The sequence below is a fragment of the Urocitellus parryii genome, chromosome 2 (assembly GCF_045843805.1).
Source record: "Urocitellus parryii isolate mUroPar1 chromosome 2, mUroPar1.hap1, whole genome shotgun sequence".
Classification (NCBI taxonomy): domain Eukaryota; kingdom Metazoa; phylum Chordata; class Mammalia; order Rodentia; family Sciuridae; genus Urocitellus; species Urocitellus parryii.
The window spans coordinates 43,944,586-43,966,493 of NC_135532.1; the positions used below are offsets into that span (position 1 = coordinate 43,944,586).

At 35.6% G+C, this 21,908-nt stretch overlaps 1 protein-coding gene across 1 annotated transcript in view; it reads right to left on the bottom strand.

Moving 5' to 3' along the window:
• Positions 1 to 21,908, bottom strand: part of LOC144253356 (von Willebrand factor A domain-containing protein 8-like) — a 243,155-nt gene that overhangs the window by 161,157 nt on the left and 60,090 nt on the right. The window contains exon 5 of the mRNA XM_077795473.1: positions 1,017 to 1,184. Coding sequence (XP_077651599.1) covers positions 1,017 to 1,184 — 168 coding nt within the window. The remainder of the gene's footprint in view (positions 1 to 1,016; positions 1,185 to 21,908) is intronic.

Genomic DNA, 21,908 nt, shown 5'->3' on the forward strand with positions numbered 1-21,908 from the left:
TAAACAAGTTATATAGGGTATTAGAAGATAACATGGAAAAATAAAACAGAGTAGGGTTAGGATGTATAGAAGCAGAGGGCAAATTACAATTTTAAATAGGGGGGTCAGGGCAGGCTTCACTGACAATGTAACATTTGAACACTTGATTAAGTTAGAGGAGCAAGCCAAGTAAATGCCTGGGGAAATAAACATTTCAGGAAGAGGTAAATACCTGTGCAAAGGCTTGAAAATAGAATGCCTATTTAGCAGATTTAAGGTAAAGAGAATACTAGTAGCTGGAGTGAAGTAAAAGAGGTGGAGGACAGAAGGACAAGAGGCAGGAGATAGTAAGGGCCCAGATCATACAGAACATTCAATTCCATTATAAAGGTTTTAGATTTTACCCTGAGTAGAAGAGCAAGCCTGTAAGGTCAAGCACAGGAGTGACCCAATCTGGTGCATCTGATGTATGTTTTAAAGCAATCATTAGCTGCTATATGAAGGAATAAGAATTGAACAGGGAATCCAGTTAGAAGCCAGGCATGAGATGCCCTGGCTTGGACCATCAGGGTGTCTTTTAAATATAGTATTCATTTTGGTCAATACCTGTTGGGGTTTGAGGTTCAGGAGGCTAAGAATTGAACTTTATTCAGCTTTGTATCCCTGATGTCACGAAGCATGAATTCAATCAAAACCACTGGCGTCAAAAGTTATTGAGCACTGTCTAAAAGTCATTAGAATTTTAATAAACATTGTTGAGCAAAGAAAAGGGGGAAAAAGGAGAAAAATGTGTTAAGAGAGAAAATAGTTATTAAACTGACAGAAAAGAAACTGTAGAAATCTCAGAGGTCTCTGACATGGTCTGCAAAAGTACAGCCTTGTAAAACTGCAAACTCATTTGCCAAAGATAAGGGCCATCTGAATGAACACTTGTCCTGATTCCAAGAGAACTGTGTTTTATATGACATGCCACCCATAGTTGACACTACCCACAGTTTGACAACAAAGACAAAGCAGGAGGATTTTTCTTCTCTTACTTGCAGAAGTTTGTCATAATGCTCAGCAGACATCAGGAAGTGTCCATCTTCAAGCTGCATCTCCCTGTTTTCCAGTAAGTTGTTCAATACAGGCAGAACATTCCTCTCAGCCTTTTCCAAGCCTTCCAAAATGAGAATTCTGCCTTCTGTGGCAGCACGAACTGCACACTATTTCCAAAACACATAAGAGCAAAATGAGAATATTAAAGATAGCAGAGGGCCTTGACCTAATTTTACATGTACTGCAAACTATACTTGCATTTCTTGTTATAGGGACAGGGAATCAGGAATGCTAAGTTCCAATCTTAGTTTTTTCTGTCCATGCGATCTTAGGCAAGCGATTTAACCTATTTGTGCCTGTTTATTCACTTGTAAAAAAAAGACAGTGAAAGAGATGTTCTCTAGGGTTCCTTTTGGCACTGACATCTTAGATTATGTGCCCAAAGGAATAGAAACTAAATGCTATCTATGAACTTGTAAGATAATTAAACAAGGGAGCAGATTCCTTAAATTAGAACAGGCAACTAAAGAAAGTAATCTGCCCTAAATGTTCTGCAAGCTTCTTGTGAAGATCAAATAAACGAGGTAAGAAGGCTTGAAGACCATAATGTTTATAAATGAGTCATCCTCAAAAGAATTCAGGTAGAACCTGAAGCTGGATGGAGGTTTTACTGTAGCCTACAATACACTGACTTAGCCAGTACTGTAAGTATTTTAATAAATTTAAGAAAATTCGTAGTAGAGAAAAGTGAGAAATAAAAGACTCCCAAATGGTGAGTCACAGGAAAATTATAATATCAATAAATTACTGAAGATATGTGTGTGTGTGTGTGTGTGTGTGTGTGTGTGTGTGTGTATATATATATATATATATATATATATATAAATTCTCCTTGAACTTGCAGGTCCTGAACAATATAGAATAAAAACAAAATATGAATTAAAACTTCTTCATAAAAAATCCTTGGAAATCAGCTTTAAAAAGGAAACCTTCAATCATGTTTCTTTTGCATACTGAACAACAGACAAGATTAATGGTGCTAAATTTATATGACCACTCCTTCCTTAAAAGGCTTTTTCTTTGGCCTCATGACATTACATTCTCTTAGAAAAAGTCTCTCTTTTTCTGTCTGTCCACTAAATGAATGTGATGTTCAGAACTATATCCTTAACCCACAGTACTTCTTACTCTACAAGGTACTTCCTCATTAATCTGAATTACACAGTTCCAAACATCACTTCTATGCTAATGATTTCCCAATCTCCAGAACCCAAACTACAGACCATATGGTTCTATCACATGATGGCTCCATTCAGACCCTACAAGCTCTTCAGCTCAACAAGGAGCACAACCTTCCCCCTCCTTAAAAATCTGCTTCTCTTCTATTTAAGATGGGAAAACCATTCACCCATGATAGGACCCTTGATTCCTATCTTACATCTTACATTCATCTACATGTTCTGACGATTTAACCTCCTTAATATCTCTTGAACTCATCTATTTCTACTACATCCCAAGCTCAGGTCCTCCTTACCTCTCAGATCTCCTCCACAGTAGTCCAAGCTCCTTAACTGGTCAGATAAGCCTATCATACTACGGGATCCCCAGTATCACTTCCTGACATAAGTTGCTTCACATGTGGTACTTTTGTGACAATGAACTGCATGTGATTTCTCCCATCCATGTACATATCATATTGCTTTACTAGAAAAATCTGTTTAACTAAAGTGACCTCTTTACTCAAAATTTAATTTCCCTTTAGTAATTATAATCAGCCCATAAAAGGAGCTAAACAACTTCTTCTTTCTTCTTTCTTTTTTCTCCTCCTCCTCCTCCCCCCCCCCCTCCTCCTCCTTCTTCTTCTTCATAGCCAAGGAAATTTCTGGACCAGTAAAGTATTGATTTTTCAAGAATAGAGGACCAAATAAGCACTGTTTAATCAAGCTTGCAGGCTGCTTCCTTTTAATAAACCACTGGATTTTACACAGTATAATAGGGCTTAGTTTATTTCAGGTGTCTGTGGTATTATAAAAGAATCAGATTTTAATAAATCATATTAGTCTAAAATCATCCCATTTTAAGAATAAGAACAATTCATGGAATCCTTCAAATCTACCATTACTCTATATATTTTAATCCTCTTCTGTAGCTTTATTAATTTTTAAATGCATAGATAGAGATGACTTAGAAGTTCCTAAGGAACAAACAAACAAAACTAAGAATCTCATTTTGCTAGCTATATAAAAGACAAAACAAAAAGTAATTTGTATTTGATTTTTTTAATATCCCAGAAGTTTTGTCTTTATATAGCTAGCAAAATTCATGTTTCAGGTAAGGTCTCAATTAAGCTTTCTTTCACAAAAATTTATTTACTCCAAGAAAGCATAGCTCAGAATTAAAAAAAGAAAGAAAGAAAAAGAAACTAATTAGGTTATCATAACCTGGGCAATATTATTTCTTAAAAACCTGAAGGGTTTTTTTAATCAATCTTTGTATACAATAGACTAAATACTGTATTGGACTTTTTAAAACTTCATAAGTTTTAAAACTCATGTTCACTGAGATAAAATTAGAACTACCAATCAAAATTCAGTGGTTAGCCAACTGTGGGGGCCTGAGAAAACAAAGGCTGACGACACAGAACAACAACAAACACTGTAGCTCTGCTTTTATGCACCTCAGGTAGACTCTGGTCTACTACTCACTGAATATTTTCAGGATAAGCCTTGTAGAGGGATCAGAAACAGGAGCCAAATATACAAAGGCATTCTTTCGTCTACTCAAATGGAGGTATTGTGACCACAAAGTTAGAAAAGATAATACCATGTAATGTCCTCTTGAAAACCTGATCTATATTGCTTGCACCTCTTCTCTAGAGTAAACTGCATACAGGTATATTTACACAGTAGAGGTCACATACTAGACTTCTAATACGATGCCCTGAAATAAACCTATCCCTTCTCTAGTAGTCGTACTAAAACTGCATAATTATAAATCATGAGGAAACATCAAGACCCAAACTGAGCAACATTCCAAAGATAATTCCCCATGAAGAAGAGAAGGAAGAAGCTTACTACAAAAGCAGAGTTAGGAACAATGTGAGTGGTAGAGGCCAGTGATTCAAAGATAAGGATATGATCAAATGATGTTGAGTAGGAGGGGGAGATAGCAGAGGGGCACAGAAAGAGAATGCATAAGATTGAAATAAAACTAAGAAAGTTGCTACTTGATGTTGGACTAAACCATCTATAAGGTATTTTTTAGCAATAAGATCCATGAGTATAGGACTTGCCTCATCTTCACTAAGAATATCTTTAAAGTTAAAACAATAAATCTTCCCAAACTTTCTTTCTTATTAATATAACATAAATTATTTCTTAAATTTACACACAATTTTCATCACAATGAGAATGGATGTTTTATAGTCCAACTGGATCCAAAGATGAAAATATAAAGAGAGAATTACAAATCCATAAGAATGGTAAATTTGTAGGAGGGAAAAAGAAGGGAAAATGATAAGCAAAAGATCACCAAAGAATTTTAACTTTCTTCCCTATTTGCCCTTTGGTTGCATGGTTGGAGACCAGAACATGTGAAAATTAAAATTTTTAAATGTAGGCAGAAATACATTCAAGAGAAAACCTTAAGTAGATGATTTTTGGTAACAAAGTTTGAAACACTCAAATTTATAGAACTAATAGCATCTATTTACTACTTTAGTATCAACTTGCTTCCTAATTCTTCTTTAAAATAGTCTATAAAATAAGCTAAATGCTTTAATCAGTACTGCCAAACTTTACTACTGTAATACAGTTTGCATTTGTAGAGAAGAAAATAAAATTTAAAAAATAAGTAACTGACTAAAGCAAATACAAAGTACAACATTATGTATTCTATCAAAATTATTATGTTACACATAAATCTCAACTTAATTGGAGAGAAAAAAAATTGTTATTCCTGATAGTGGCCTAAGCATCTTACCCTCCCTGCACTAATGCCCCATTCCCTTCATCCTCTGTTTGTTCAGCATTTAAGATTGGAGGATCAACAGGAAACTTGCACCATTCTTTCACATCTTAGTAGGATTCAGAAGTCTTCAAAGGATGAGAACCCCATGTTTTAAGCATACCAGTATAAAACTAGCTCACAGCAGGCTATTAACATTTATGGAATAAAAATGCAGCCATTCAGTTAAAAGATGTTGTTATGTAAGTTTAGAAAGAATTTTTATATGAAGGATGACAGTTATCTATGCCTAGACTTGTTATGAGAACAGAATAGAATAAGCTCAAGCATGAGAGACTTTGTTTAGATATTTTGAAATTTTTCTACATAGATTGCTCAGTAATTGTAGTAAAAGATTTCTGAAATTGTATAAGAAAACAAAGGAGCAATGCACATACATTTTTAAGAGGAATGACTAGTTATGATGGTTCCTTAAAATAGAAATTAGGCCAATTTTAAGGATACTTTTTGTCCTTCAAGCCACAAAACTTCCAGAGACCTAATTTTTTCAAATGTAAATTGCAACAAGATTCTTTTAGCCCAGCCATCTCATATCCCAGCTTTAACAACTCAACACATGGACATGAACAATTTCAAAACAAAAGTAAGTACATGACCTAAAATCAAAAACTATCCAAGCCCCTATTCTAGATTTGCTTCTGGTTTGACATAAGACCTTAGGCAAACAATTAATCTGGACGTCTGTGTCCTCATTTTTACTAAATGAAAATATCCTCAAGAGGTATTGTGCAACTTCTGAATCAAAGTAGTACTAGAAAAAAATTTAAAGCTGCTGAATTGGTTAAAATGTAAGTTATTGTTAATATAACTATTATTTCACAAAAATGATCCCAAACAAATTCATACTTCCTCAAAAAGACTACAATGTAAAAGTACTGAGGAAGACAAAGAAAAAGTTTAAAAAATACATTTAAGTTCTTCATTTTAAAATATCATAATAGATTTAGATAGAGCAATAATTTGAATATGTTCCCCAAAGTTCATGTGTTGGAAACTTAATCCCTACCATAACAGTATTAAGAGGTAGACCTTAAGAGGTAATTAGAGCATGAAGTTTCTGCCCTCATGAATAGATTTATGTCATTACTTGGCAGAAGTTTACTTATTCTGATAAGTTCCTGATAATTGGATGAGTTTGGCCTGACTCCTCACTCTCCTCTTCTCCCTCCCTCTCTCTCCCTCTCCCTCTCCCTCTCCCTATCCCTCTCCCTCTCCCTATCCCTATCCCTCTCCCTCTCCCTCTCCCTCTCCTTCTCCCTCTCCCTCTCCCTCTCCCTCTCCCTCTCCCTCTCCCTCTCCCTTTTACTCTTCCACTCCATCTCTCCCTTCTCCTTCTTCCTCATTCTTCCTCCTCTCTCTCATCCTGCTCCATACTCTTATTACTCTTCTACCCTTCAGCCACAGGATGATACAGCAAAGAAGTCCTTCTCAGACAGACACTTGACTTGGACTTCCCAGCCTCCAGAACTAGGAGACAATACATTTTTGTTCATTATATATTACCCAGTCTCAGGTATTTTGTTACAGCAACACAAGAGACTACAGCAGTTGTTCCACCACTTACTTGCTATCCAGGATTTAGCTTAGTCATTTTATCTCCCTAAGCCTCCATTTGTTTCTGAATGTAGACTCATTAAAATGCTTATCACAGAGACTGTGTTAAAGACTGAATAATTTCTGGCACATGGTAAACTGTCAAAAAACAATCAACACAATGGAATACTATCCTGTCATTTTCTGGAACATTATGTTAAGTCAAATAAGCTAAGCACAGAAAGACAAATATTTCATGATCTCACTCATGTGGAATCTAAAAAAGTTAATCTCCTAGAAATCAAGAGTAGAATGGTGGTTACCAGTGTCTAGGAAGACTTTCAGGGAAGAAGGGATGGGGAAAAGTCAATAAGAAATACTATGTTACATTTCGGAGCAAGTTCTAGTGTATAATTGCACAGTAGGCCAACTGTAGATAACAGTGCTGTACTGCACATTTCAAAAAGAAAGAAGGACTCTGAATGTTTTCACTATAAAGAAGTACATGGGATTTTATTTGTTCTATACATGGCTGTATTTCTGGTGCCTAAAACAGGATTGTGCAAACAATGGACACCATTAATATTTGTTTACTGAATAAAATTCTTCCTTTAAAAAAAAAACAATAAAGTTAGGGACAGTTTGTAGCAGGAATGTCTCCCAGTACAATATTAGTTTGCTCATGTATGAAACCTATAGACTTAGCCTCATTAGAATTATGACCCAATCAAGCAAGCTAATTGGCCTATTTTTGCAAATATAAATCACATTATATTTTGCCATGATTATAACATCTGACCCAAATAAACTGTGAATACATAATATATGGCATTGACAACTAATTATAGTTCTCATTTATTTGGGAAAACAAAAACAATCTAATTTTCTTTTTTAAAAATACCTGCTGTCATTATAAATATTACCATAATTGTCACTGGTTACTGTAGTGATCCATGTGATCATCATGATCACAATCATTTTTTAGGGAAGTAGCATAATTTGGTAGAAAGAATATGAGGCTTGAAATTTTCAGAGCTGGTTCAAATCCCACTTCTGCTATTTTTCTGACCATAGCTAATAAGCTTCAGTTACTTCACCTATTAAACCAGAAAGTCATTTTTTGTAGATTAAATGCAATGACATAAAACACCTAGCATGACATACATCTTCTCCAACAAAAGTTTCCTTTTATCTCCCTTGATATTTTTAGAGTTATATAAATCTGCCAAACAGTTAACATTAATAAGTAGATAAGAGTTGTTCTGACTATGATAGTAACATAATAAGAAGCAAGGCCTGAGCTCTGCCTAACATAGAGGTCAAAGTAAATAGAGAGAGTTCTTCCCCAGCTGAATAAGAGATACTTAAGACACACAGCAGTGCAGTTGCAAATGGTCTGGAGCAAGTACAAAATGTATTCTAAATTCTAAATATTTCATTTGTGAATGAACATCTGAAATCCAACTTTGAAATTTTAACACTGGTTACGTGGAGAAAGTGACTTTAACATCTACAAATGAGGTATAATTTACAAGTAATGCTTTGCTTATTTGCTAAAGTAAATAAATGACATCTACACAAGATAAAAACCTTATTTTCTGGTTGATGGTATAATATTATGCAATTAAGAGTTACTTTTAATAATAAGTAGCAGTAAAGCCATGTGGTATTTTTGAAGTCTTAGAGGGGTTTAGTAATAATGAAGGAATTCAGAATAATCCAAAATAGAATATATTAAAATATAATTATTTAATTTGCATTTTTATACTTGATATTAAATTCGTACTTTACATATTATCGAATATCACAAGATACCAATGAAAAAAGCACTTCTGGCTTAGAACAAGTTAAAGAAAATCTTTCAAACTTTTCCATCCATGCTTTCTGCTCCCCAAATTATCTTGGGGATAAAGAATATCTCCACTTGGCCAGGCAGAAAATCTGACTGTAATTTATTCATAGTATAGGTAAGTTGTATTGGTTTATACTTGAGTAATATAACAAATTACATATTTATTTAAAAGTCTCCTTTTTCCAGCTCTTTGGAATCACAGGAATATAAACAGAACATGACAATATCAACATACAAAAATAAAGATAGTAATAGATTTTTAAGGTTACAATGACTTAGGACTTTTTTCAGGTTACTTTATCTTCTAGGGCAAATGAAAGTTCATGTGACAGCAAAGTATCTAGGTTAGTCTCCTTATTTCTCCTTGGGTGTTAAATACACTAATAAATGTTCATATTTTCATTATTTAACCAATTCTTATTTTTAAAAGCTTACCTTATAAACTACATAGCAAAGGAATTCCACAAAAAGTAATAAAAGTATGTTCATAACAAGTGGATAAGTTATGGCAAATATTTATATAGATAAGAAGATGTAAATTATATTTTTATAGGCTATAATTTCTTTTATCAGTATGTCTTTTCCACCCATATCACTCCACTTACTGACATCTTATACGTAATAGCCAATAAGTATTTAAAAAGATACACCTACTTAATAATTTTCAATACAAATTAAAGCCCATCAATTTGGCAAAGTATATATATACCATGAGATAATCATTCAAAGGATTAGAGAAGAGTGTGATGGGTATACCCTTTTTAGAAAGAGGCTTAACAATAAATAATAAGACTTTTAAAACTTTCTAGACCTTTTGATTAGTGAGAATACCCCTAGGATTTCAGTCAAAAAAAATTCATCAGAGATAATAACATGATACAATGATATTCATCAAACATTATTTGTAATAGTGAAAGAACCTGAATGACTAACAATGTGGGAAGGTAGACAAAATGAGAATGTTAGACAACAGTATTCTATTTGATAAAATATTGTACAAACACTGAATATCATATTTTTGAGAAATAGCTAAGCCACAGAGAGATGCTCCCAATAAAAATGTCAGGTATAAAAAAAACTTATATGTTTTTGTATACACCATTTTTGTAAAAATTATTCATGACACATAATAAAGAGACATGCATATAGACAAAAATACAGAAAAACATTCACATTTTTGGTCTTTGAGGGGAACATTTCAAGTAATTTTAAAATACTACCCTATGCTATTTACAATTTTTCCTATTATACTATCCTTTGTTTTCTTTGTTTTCCCTACTAAAACACAAGCTCTATAATGACAGAAATGCTTGGGGTTTTCTTTATTCACTGCAGTTAGATAGCACCTGGAACATATCATTCAATACATATTGTTAATAAATAAATATAAATACATGCACATACATAATGAATATTTATGACTTTAATAATCAGAAAAATAAATTCACTTTGAAAAAATATAAATTCCCTATTTCTTATTTTATTAATTTCATTCAGGAATTCAAAGGTAGCAATTAAGATCAATTTCTCTCTTCCTCATCAACCATCCTTAGTACAGCCTGAGAATGAGTAAAGAGACCAATGGCCATGACTTCTAACTCGGAATTTGGAAGTTTTGCGAAGGTTTCCAGCTGAAACACCCATTCTTGATCATGGAGACATCAGACATAGGCACATATAATGCTAACTACACTGGAAACCCCAGACTCAATACCTACTAGACAGCCACAGGTATTTTTCACCTATGTTGACCCACCTAGGTTATCAGCCATCACCTGACAGTGAATAAAGATAGTGACTCTCCAGTCTAGACATCAGATTCAATGGTTAAAAATACTAAAGAAATAAAAGGAATTTCTAACTAAATGTAAAGGCTTTTTGGTCTAATAAACATATGACTAGCTGGTAGTCAACTGGCGACTTCATAAATCTAGAACTCAAATGAGAATTATCCATTTTGATGATTCAAAAATACATGCAAGAATATCAATATCTTAATCATAGGAAAGCCAATGGAACATCCAGAACAAATTTATTCTTAATTTAGTAAAGATTTTCTCAAGGTAAATTATTTAAAGATGAAATCAATAATCAAGCATGAGTATCAGTTATGATCTATATAATTTTTAGGTGCCAGAGGTGAGCAAGTCAGTTATATTCTAGTGGGGAACACAGACACTTAATGTGGAAGGCAAGAAGTAATTAGGTAACTTCAGATAGTGATAAATGCTCTGAAGATTATATTGTGTAATACGATAGCATGGTACAGTACAATATATGTGGAAAAGGGGTGGAATTAGGAAAAGGCAGGATAATAAAGTATTGGAAGATCACACCAAGCGGATAAAATATATGGACAAAGAAAGGCAACTGTGGTTAGAGCCTAGAAGGCATAAGGAAAAGTTAAAGGAGACGAGATGGACAAAGATTTGATCCTATAGGATATTGTAGGTCATATTACAGGGTCTGGATTTTATTCTGGATGTGATGGCATGCCTTTAAATAAGCAGCTGAGAGAATCTGATTATAAATGGCACAATAAGGAAATACTAACTACCAGAAAATGAAGTGGAAGAAAAAAAAAGAAAACAAAATAAAACCTCAAAAAAATCTGAGGCAATTCAGATTTATTAATTGATATTCATTGAGAATGGAATTCATCAGGAATATATAAAATTGTAAAATACTGCCATGTATGTATATGTACACTAAATATTTTATAAACTGTAAAAATTGTAATATATATAAATATATAAAATATGAAAAGTCAAAGTTTTAAAATAATAAACACATAAAAATTTACTATACTTTTGGAAAGTTAGGTGGAAAATATCTAATAATACCTGTTACCTATTGGCATTTATAGGTAATGTGCTTCAGCATAAACAACTCTCAAATAAAATAAATTCATTTATGATTCATTCACAAAATTACTGTTTAATTGTGGGAAATCTTAACTACTCAGATTTCCCCACAAGATGATGCTAAATTTCACCACCATCATTTGAGATGGTGATGTCAAATATTTCCATTTTAAGTATATTTTTTCTTTTCAAATTAATAAGTAATTTATGAGACCATGTGAATATCTAATTACCCCAAAACCTTCTGCACAGTATTTTTCTTTTTAATTATATTTTTTTAATCATAAAGTAAGAGTGTATCTAAGGTAAAGCTTCAAATTTAAAAAAAAACAATGAAAATCCTTTCTCTATCCCATGCCATACTCCACGTCATACTCCTGCAACACATTTTATGTATGCTCCATTAACTACTTCTTGTGCATCGTTCTGGAACTTTTCAAAGTATTAACAAATGTATATATACTTCTTTTTTCCTTTTATCATAAATGGTATCGTACTATATATATGGCATTACAACTTTATTTTTTTTATTTACTATAGCCTGGACTCTTCTATAGATTGATTTCATTCTTTTTAATGGCTACGAGAATTCTACTTACCATTATTTATATCATTAATCTCTTAAATATACATCATTGCTATGTTCACTTGCAGTTTCATGTGATTACAAACAGAGCTACAATAAATATCCCTATAAACATAAGTTTATGTGTTTTATAATATATTTGGAAGAAAGATTGCTAGAAATGCTGGAATCAAATATGTGCACATGGACCAAGCTTCAGGGCTGGGGCACCGGCAGCTGCCTCCCAAGAGCTGGCTCCCCAAGGCCCAGACAGTAAAAGGAAAGAGGAAGGGGTAGTGCCGCTACCAGGAAGCAAATGGCAGATCATGGACTCATTATCTATTAAAACTAGAGGTCTACTAACTTCCCATGCATTTTGAAGATCAATAAATTAGACTGGACTTCTTTACTGTTTCATGAGATAAGCTAATATAACAGTGATGAAAAGTCGACTATCAGAAAACATGTAACAAGAAGAGGAGTCATTGCTGTGACTGTGCCTATCCATGTGGTTAAGAAGCCTTTGGAAGTGATTTGCAGGAGAAATCTGTAAAGGGAGACTTTGCAACTATACAAGAGCAATATAAATATATAGGGAGAAAATTCAATAACACAACAGTTTTACAAAGCAAAAAGAAACGGGAGCAGCATTGAAAGACAAGGAAAGAAAGAACCACAAGCAATGCAGGTCAACTCAACTTTAGAAGAGGTAATATCTGCAGCAGATGGAATGTCAGATAAAGAATTCAGGATATACATGCTTCAGATGATCTGCAGTCTCAAGGAAGACATTAGACAGCAAAATCAGACAATGAAAGATCACTTTGACAATGAATTACATAAACAAATCCAAGAAGCAAAAGATCAACTATATAGGGAGATAGAGGTTATTAAAAAACAAACAAACAGAAATCCTAGAAATGCAGGAAGCAATAAACCAAATTAAAAGCTCAAATGAGAGTACTACCAGCAGAGTAGAACACTTAGAAGACAGAATATCAGACAATGAAGACAAAGTATTTCAACCTGAAAAGAACATAGACAGCTCAGTGAGACTGTTAAGAAACCATGAGCAGAACATCCAAGAAATATGGGATAACATAAAGAGACCAAACCTAAGAATTATTGGGATACAGGAAGGTATAGAGGTCCAAACCAAAGGAATGAGCAATCTGTTCAATGAAATAATATGAGAAAACTTCCCAGACTTGAAGAATGAAACAGAATCCCAAATCCTAGATGCCTACAGGACACTGAATGTGCAAAATCATAAGAGATCCATACCTAGACACATTATAATGAAGATGCCCAACATACAGAATAAGGAGAGAATTTTAAAAGCTACAAAAGAATGGAAGCAGATTACATTTAGGGGTAAACCAATCAGTAACAGCTGATCTTTCAACACAGACTCTGAAAACTAGAAGATCCTAGAACAACATATTTCAAACACTGAAAGAAAATGGGTTCCAACCAAGAATTGTGTATCCAGTGAAATTAAGCTTCAGGATGGAAGATGAAATTAAAACCTTCCACAATAAACAAAAATTAAAAGAATTTCCAGCTAGAAAACCAGCTCTTCAAAACATCCTCGGCAAAACATTACAGGAAGAGGAAAAGGAAAATAACAATGAAAACCAACAGTGGGAGGTAGTACAGTAAAGGGAAAAAATAATGAAAGAGGAAAAACAAACCATGTTAAGTAACATAAATAAACAAATATGGCTGGAAGAACAACCCATATCTCAATAATAACCCTAAATGTTAATGGCTTAAACTCACCAATCAAGAGACACAGGCTAGTAGAATGGATCACAAAACAAGACCCAACAATATGCTGCCTACAGGAGATGCATTTGATAGGAAAAGACATACATAGACTGAAGGTGAAAGGTTGGGAAAAATCATATCACTCATATGGACTTCGGAAACAAGCAGGAGTGTCCATACTCATATCAAATAAAATAGATTTCAAGCCAAAGTTAATGAAAAGGGATAAAGAGGGACACTACATACTGCTCAAGGGAACCATACACCAACAAGACATAACAATCATAAATATATATGCCCCAAACAATGGTGCAGCTATGTTCATCAAACAAACTCTTCTCAAGTACAAGAGTCTAATAGATCACCATACAATAATCATGGGAGACTTCAACACACCTCTCTCACCACTGGACAGATCTTCCAAACAAAAGTTGAATAAGGAACCTATAAAACTCAATAAAACAATTAATAACCTAGACTTAATTGACATATATAGACTATACCACCCAACATCAAGCAGTTACACTTTTTTCTCAGGAGCACATGGATCCTTCTCAAAAATAGATCATATATTATGTCACAGGGCAACTCTTAGAAATTATAAAGGAGTAGAGATAATACCATGCATCTTATCTGATCATAATGGAATGAAACTGAAAATCAACGATAAAAGAAGGAAGGAAAAATCATGCATCACTTGGAGAATGAACAATAGGCTACTGAATGATCAATGGGTTATAGAAGACATCAAGGAGGAAATTTAAAAATTCTTAGAGATAAATGAAAACACAGACACAACCTATCAGAATCTATGGGACACATTGAAAGCAGTTCTAAGAGGAAAATTCATTGCTTGGAGTTCATTCCTTAAAAAAAGAAAAAAAAACAACAAATAAAGGATCTCATACTTCATCTCAAAATCCTAGAAAAAGAAGAGCAAAACAACAGCAAAAGAAGTAGAAAGCAAGAAATAATTAAAATCAGAGCTGAAATTAATGAAATTGAAGCAAAAGAAACAATTGAAAAAATTGACAAAACTAAAAGTTGGTTCTTTGAAAAAATAAATAAGATGGACAGACCCTTAGCCATGCTAACGAAGAGAAGAAGAGAGAGAACTCAAATTACTAGCATGCGGGATGAAAAAGGCAATATCACAACAGACACTTCAGAAGTACAGAAAATAAACAGAAATTATTTTGAATCCTTATACCCCAATATAATAGAAGGTAGTGAAGGCATCCATAAATTTTTTAAGTCATATGATCTGCCCAGATTGAGTCAGGAGGATATACACAACCTAAACAGACCAATATCAATTGAGGAAATAGAAGAAGCCATCAAAAGACTACCAACTAGCAGCCACCATCCGGGAAAGCTGAAGGATACACCGCCACTCTCCTTCAGAGTGCAACATCAAAACAGGTCGGTGTCATTCAGCTCACCCCCCAGACAGCGGGAATTCGCATAAAATCTCTCCTAGGCTTGCCGGGAGAGGGAGTATCAAGCTGAGCCTCCATACAGACTAGGGGGAAACCAGAGACACCTGACCTCCAACCCCTCCTCCCAGTAGCAGCCAAAAGGAAACCTGGCTAGCCAGCGCTGGGGGAGGGGCAAGCAGAAAAAATCAAAGTGATAGAGTGCCAGGGATCCCAGCAGCCTGCAGCAGGGCCCCGGAGATCCAGGCCAACTGATTCGCGTGGCCTGCCCTGCGGCGACAGAAGGCGTGGCGCCTCAGTGAAGCCATTAATTGGCAAGCAGGGAGGTTAGGGAAGGCCATTAGGTGGAATCCCACCAGCCAAGCCCACACGGACCCTTGGGCCGAGCACGGGTTCTCAGAAGGGGAAAGAAGCGGTACAGTCCCATCCCCCACAGCGGACACTCCGCCGAGGCAGTCAGCGGCCACCATCCGGGAAAGCTGAAGGATACACCGCCACTCTCCTTCAGAGTGCAACATCAAAACAGCGGACACTCCATCCAGGCAGTCAGCGGCCACCATCCGGGAAAGCTGAAGAATACACCACCACTCTCCAACAGCTTGCAACATCAAAACAGCCAGCAGCAGGACCCCGAAGATCCAGGCCAACTGATTCGCGCGGCCTGCCCCGCAGCTACAGAAGGCGTGGCTCCTCAGAGAAGCCATTAATTAGCAAGCAGGGAGGTTAGGGACTGCCATTAGGTGGAATCCCGCCAGCCAAGCCCACCGCCCACGCCCGGAACAGGCCCAGCGACCTGCCAGCGTTGTAGTCACGACACCCCAATTGGAATAGGGACAGAGCAGAGCCGCCTTCCACTCCCGGAACAGGCCCAGAGAGCCGCCAGCGTTGTAGACACGTCACCCCAATTGGAGTAGGGGCACAGCCGCCGCCCGCACCTGCAAGGGAGACTTTTCAAGTATACAAGAGCAACATAAATAAATAGGGGGTAAATTTCAAAACACAACAGTTGCACCAAGCAGAAAGAAACGCGAACAGTATGAAAAGACAAGGAAAGAAAGGACCACAAGCAATGCAGGTCAACTCAACTTTAGAAGAGGTAATAGCTGCAACAGATGGAATATCAGAAAAAGAGTTCAGGATATATATGCTTCAGATGATCTGGAGTCTCAAGGAAGACATGAGACAGCAAAATCAGACAATGAAAGATCACATTGACAAACAAATCCAGGAAGTAAAAGATCAATTTCACAGGGAGATAGAGGTAATAAAAAACAAACAAATTGAAATTCTAGAAATGCAGGAAACAATAAACCAACTTAAAAACTCAATTGAGAATACTACCAGCAGAGTAGATCACTTAGAAGAGAGAACATCAGACAATGAAGACAAAGTATTTCAACTGGAAAAGAACATAGACAGCTAGGCAAGTCTGCTAAGAAGCCATGAGCAGAACATCCAAGAATTATGGGACAATATCAAAAGACCAAATTTAAGAGTCATTGGGATACAGGAAGGCACAGAGCTCCATTCCAAAGGAATAAACAGTCTATTCAGTGAAATAATACGAGAAAACTTCCCAGAATTGAAGATTGAGACAGAATCCCAAATCCTAGAAGCCTACAGGACGCCGAATGTGCAAAATCATAAGAGATCCACACCTAGACACATTATAATGAAGATGTCCAACATACAGAATAAGGAGAGAATTTTAAAAGCTGCAAGAGAAAGAAAGCAGATTACATTTAGGGGTAAACCAATCAGGATAACAGCTGATCTCTCAACACAGACTCTGAAAGCTAGAAGATCCTGGAATAACATATTTCAAACACTGAAAGACAATGGGCTCCAACCAAGAATCGTGTATCCGGCAAAATTAAGCTTCAGGTTAGAAGATGAAATTAAAACCTTCCACGATAAACAAAAGTTAAAAGAATTCGCAGCTAGAAAACCATCTCTTCAAAAAATCCTTGGCAAAACATTACAGGAAGAGGAAATGGAAAATAACATTGAAAACCAACAATCGGAGGTAGGACAGTAAAGGGGGGAAAGTAGTCAAAGAGGATAACAAATCAGGTTTAGTAACATCAATAAACAAATATGGATAGAAGAACAAACCATATCTCAATAATAACCCTAAATGTTAATGGCTTAAACTCACCAATTAAGAGACACAGGCTAGTAGAATGGATCAAAAAACAAGACCCAACAATATGCTGCCTACAGGAGATGCATTTGATAGGAAAAGATATACATAGACTGAAGGTGAAAGGTTGGGAAAAATCATATCACTCATATGGACCTCGGAAACAAGCAGGAGTGTCCATACTCATATCTACTAAAATAGATTTCAAGCCAAAGCTAATCAAAAGGGATATAGAAGGACACTTCATACTGCTCAAGGGAACCATACACCAACAACACATAACAATCATAAATATATATGCCCCAAATAATGGTGCAGCTGTATTCATCAAGCAAACTCTTCTCAAGTTCAAGAGTCTAATAGACCAACATACAATAATCATGGGAGACTTCAACACACCTTTCTCACCACTGGACAGATCTTCCAAACAAAAGTTAAATAAGGAAACTATAGAACTCAATAACACAATTAACAACCTAGACTTAATTGACATATATAGACTATACCACCCAACATCAAGTAGCTACACTTTTTTCTCAGCAGCACATGGAACCTTCTCAAAAATAGACCATATACTATGTCACAGGGCAACTCTTAGACAATACAAAGGGGTAGAGATAATACCATGCATCTTATCTGATCATAATGGAATGAAACTGAAAATCAATGATAAAAGAAGAAAGGAAAAAGCAAGCATCACCTGGAGAATGAACAATAGGTTGCTGAGTGATCAATGGGTTTTAGAAGACATCAAGGAGGAAATTAAAAAATTCCTAGAGTTAAATGAAAACACAGACACAACATATCGGAATCTATGGGACACATTGAAAGCAGTTCTAAGAGGAAAATTCATTGCTTGGAGTTCATTCCTCAAAAAAAGAAAAAACCAACAAATAAATGATCTCATACTTCATCTCAAAATCCTACAAAAAGAAGAGCAAAACAACAGCAAAAGAAGTAGAAGGCAAGAAATAATCAAAATCAGAGCTGAAATTAATGAAATTGAAACAAAAGAAACAATTGAAAAAATTGACAAAACTAAAAGCTGGTTCTTTGAAAAAATAAATAAAATTGACAGACTCTTAGCCATGCTAACGAAGAGAAGAAGAGAGAGAACCCAGATTACTAGCATACGGGATGAAAAAGGCAATATCACAACAGACACTTCAGAAATACAGAAGATAATCAGAAATTACTTTGAATCCTTATACTCCAATAAAATAGAAGATAGTGAAGGCATAGATAAATTCCTTGAGTCCTATGATCTGCCCAGATTGAGCCAGGAGGATATAGACAACCTAAACAGACCAATAACAATAGAGGAAATAGAAGAAACCATCAAAAGACTACCAACTAAGAAAAGCCCAGGACCGGATGGGTATACAGCAGAGTTTTACAAAACCTTTAAAGAGGAACTAACACCAATACTTTTCAAGCTATTTCAGGAAATAGAAAAAGAGGGAGAACTTCCAAATTCATTCTACGAGGCCAACATCACCCTGATTCCGAAACCAGACAAAGACACATCAAAGAAGGAAAACTACAGACCAATATCTCTAATGAACCTAGATGCAAAAATCCTCAATAAAATTCTGGCGAATCGGATTCAAATACATATCAAAAAAATTATACATCATGATCAAGTAGGATTCATCCCTGGGATGCAAGGCTGGTTTAATATACGGAAATCAATAAATGTTATTCACCACATCAATAGACTTAAAAATAAGAACCATATGATCATCTCAATAGATGCAGAAAAAGCATTCGACAAAGTACAGCATCCCTTTATGTTCAAAACGCTAGAAAAATTAGGGATAACAGGATCATACCTCAACATTGTAAAAGCAATCTATGATAAGCCACAGGCCAGCATCATTCTGAATGGAGAAAAATTGAAGGCATTCCCTCTAAGATCTGGTACAAGACAGGGATGCCCTCTCTCACCACTTCTGTTCAACATAGTCCTCGAAACACTGGCCAGAGCAATTAGACAGTCAAAAGAAATTAAAGGCATAAAAATAGGAAAAGAAGAACTTAAATTATCACTATTTGCAGATGATATGATTCTATACCTAGCAGACCCAAAAGGGTCTACAAAGAAGCTATTAGAGCTAATAAATGAATTCAGCAAAGTGGCAGGATATAAGATCAACACGCATAAATCAAAGGCATTCCTGTATATCAGCGACAAATCCTCTGAAACGGAAATGAGGACAACTACTCCATTCACAATATCCCCCCAAAAAATAAAATACTTGGGAATCAACCTAACAAAAGAGGTGAAAGATTTATACAATGAAAATTACAGAACCCTAAAGAAAGAAAGACATAGAAGAAGACCTTAGAAGATGGAAAAACATACCCTGCTCATGGATAGGCAGAACTAACATCATCAAAATGGCGATATTACCAAAAGTTCTCTATAAGTTCAATGCAATGCCAATCAAAATCCCAACAGCATATCTTGTAGAAATAGATAAAAGAATCATGAAATTCATATGGAATAATAAAAGACCCAGAATAGCAAAAACAATACTAAGCAGGAAGTGTGAATCAGGCGGTATAGCGATACCAGACTTCAAACTATACTACAGAGCAATAGTAACAAAAACAGCATGGTACTGGTACCAAAACAGGCGGGTGGACCAATGGTACAGAATAGAGGACACAGTAACCAATCCACAAAACTACAACTATCTTATCTTTGATAAAGGGGCTAAAAGCATGCAATGGAGGAAGGATAGCATCTTCAACAAATGGTGCTGGGAAAACTGGAAATCCATTTGCACCAAAATGAATCTGAATCCCTATCTCTCGCCATGCACAAAAGTTAACTCAAAATGGATCAAGGAGCTTGATATTAAATCAGAGACACGGCATCTGATAGAAGAAAAAGTTGGTTATGATCTACACGCTGTGGGATCGGGCTCCAAATTCCTCAATAGGACACCCATAGCGCTAGAGTTAACAAATAGAATCAACAAATGGGACTTACTCAAACTAAAAAGTTTTTTCTCAGCAAAAGAAACAATAAGAGAGATAAATAGGGAGCCTACATCCTGGGAACAAATCTTTACTCCACACACTTCAGATAGAGCCCTAATAACCAGAATATACAAAGAACTCAAAAAATTAGACAATAAGATAACAAATAACCCAATCAATAAATGGGCCAAGGACCTGAACAGACACTTCTCAGAGGAGGACATACAATCAATCAACAAGTACATGAAAAAATGCTCACCATCGCTAGCAGTCAGAGAAATGCAAATCAAAACTACCCTAAGATACCATCTCACTCCAGTAAGACTGGCAGCCATTAGGAAGTCAAACAACAATAAGTGCTGGAGAGGATGCGGGGAAAAGGGCACTCTTGTTCATTGCTGGTGGGACTGCAAATTGGTGCAGCCAATTTGGAAAGCAGTATGGAGATTTCTCGGAAAGCTGGGAATGGAACCACCATTTGACCCAGCTATTCCCCTTCTCGGTCTATTCCCTAAAGCCCTAACAAGAGCATGCTACAGGGACACTGCTACATCGATGTTCATAGCAGCTCAATTCACGATAGCAAGACTGTGGAACCAGCCTAGATGCCCTTCAATAGATGAATGGCTAAAAAAAATGTGGCATTTATACACTATGGAGTATTACTCTGCATTAAAAAATGACAAAATTATAGAATTTGGAGGGAAATGGATGGCATTAGAGCAGATTATGCTAAGTGAAGCTAGTCAATCTTTAAAAAACAAATACCAAATGACTCCTTTGATATAAGGGGTGTAAACAAGGACAGGGTAGGGACGAAGAGCTTGAGAAGAATATTTACAGTAAACAGGGATAAGAGGTGGGAGGGAAAGGGAGTGAGAAGGGAAATTGCATGGAAATGGAAGGCGATCCTCAGGGTTATACAAAATGTCATATAAGAGGTAAGGAGGGGTAAGTCAAGAGAATACAAATGGAAGACAGGATTTACAGTAGAAGGGGTAGAGAGAGAAAAGGGGAGGGGAGGGGAGGGGAGGGGAGGGGGGATAGTAGACAATAGGACAGGCAGCAGAATACATCAGACACTAGAAAGGCAATATGTCAATCAATGGAAGGGTAACTGATGTGATACAGCAATTTGTATACGGGGTAAAAGCGGGAGTTCATAATCCACTTGAATCAAACCGTGTAATATGATGTATTAAGAACTATGTAATGTTATGAACGACCAATAAAAAAAAAATTTAAAAAAAAAAATAACAAAGAAAAAAAAAATATTGTAATTCAGAGTAGGAGATATCTTAAAAGACAGGCTTAACTTAAACTATGAATTGTTTAGAAAAAGTCTTTTAGTTCTTTATGTAAAAGTACAGTGACCAAATTGTGACTTCTACTCTCAACAATTGTGTTATAATTAAGTCAAGTTTTCTTCCAATATATAAAAACATAAAGGTGAAAAATGTGTCTAATAAACTATACTTTTAAAATAAAAAAAAATAAAATAAAAAAAAGACTACCAACTAAGAAAAGCCCAGGACTGGATGGGTATACACCAGAGTTTTACAAAACCTTTAAAGAAGAACTATACCAATAATTTTCAAGCTATTTCAGGAAATAGAAAAAGAGGGAGAACTTCCAAATTCATTCTATGAGGCCAACATCACCCTGATTCCGAAACCAGACAAAGACACTTCAAAGAAAGAAAACTACAGACCAA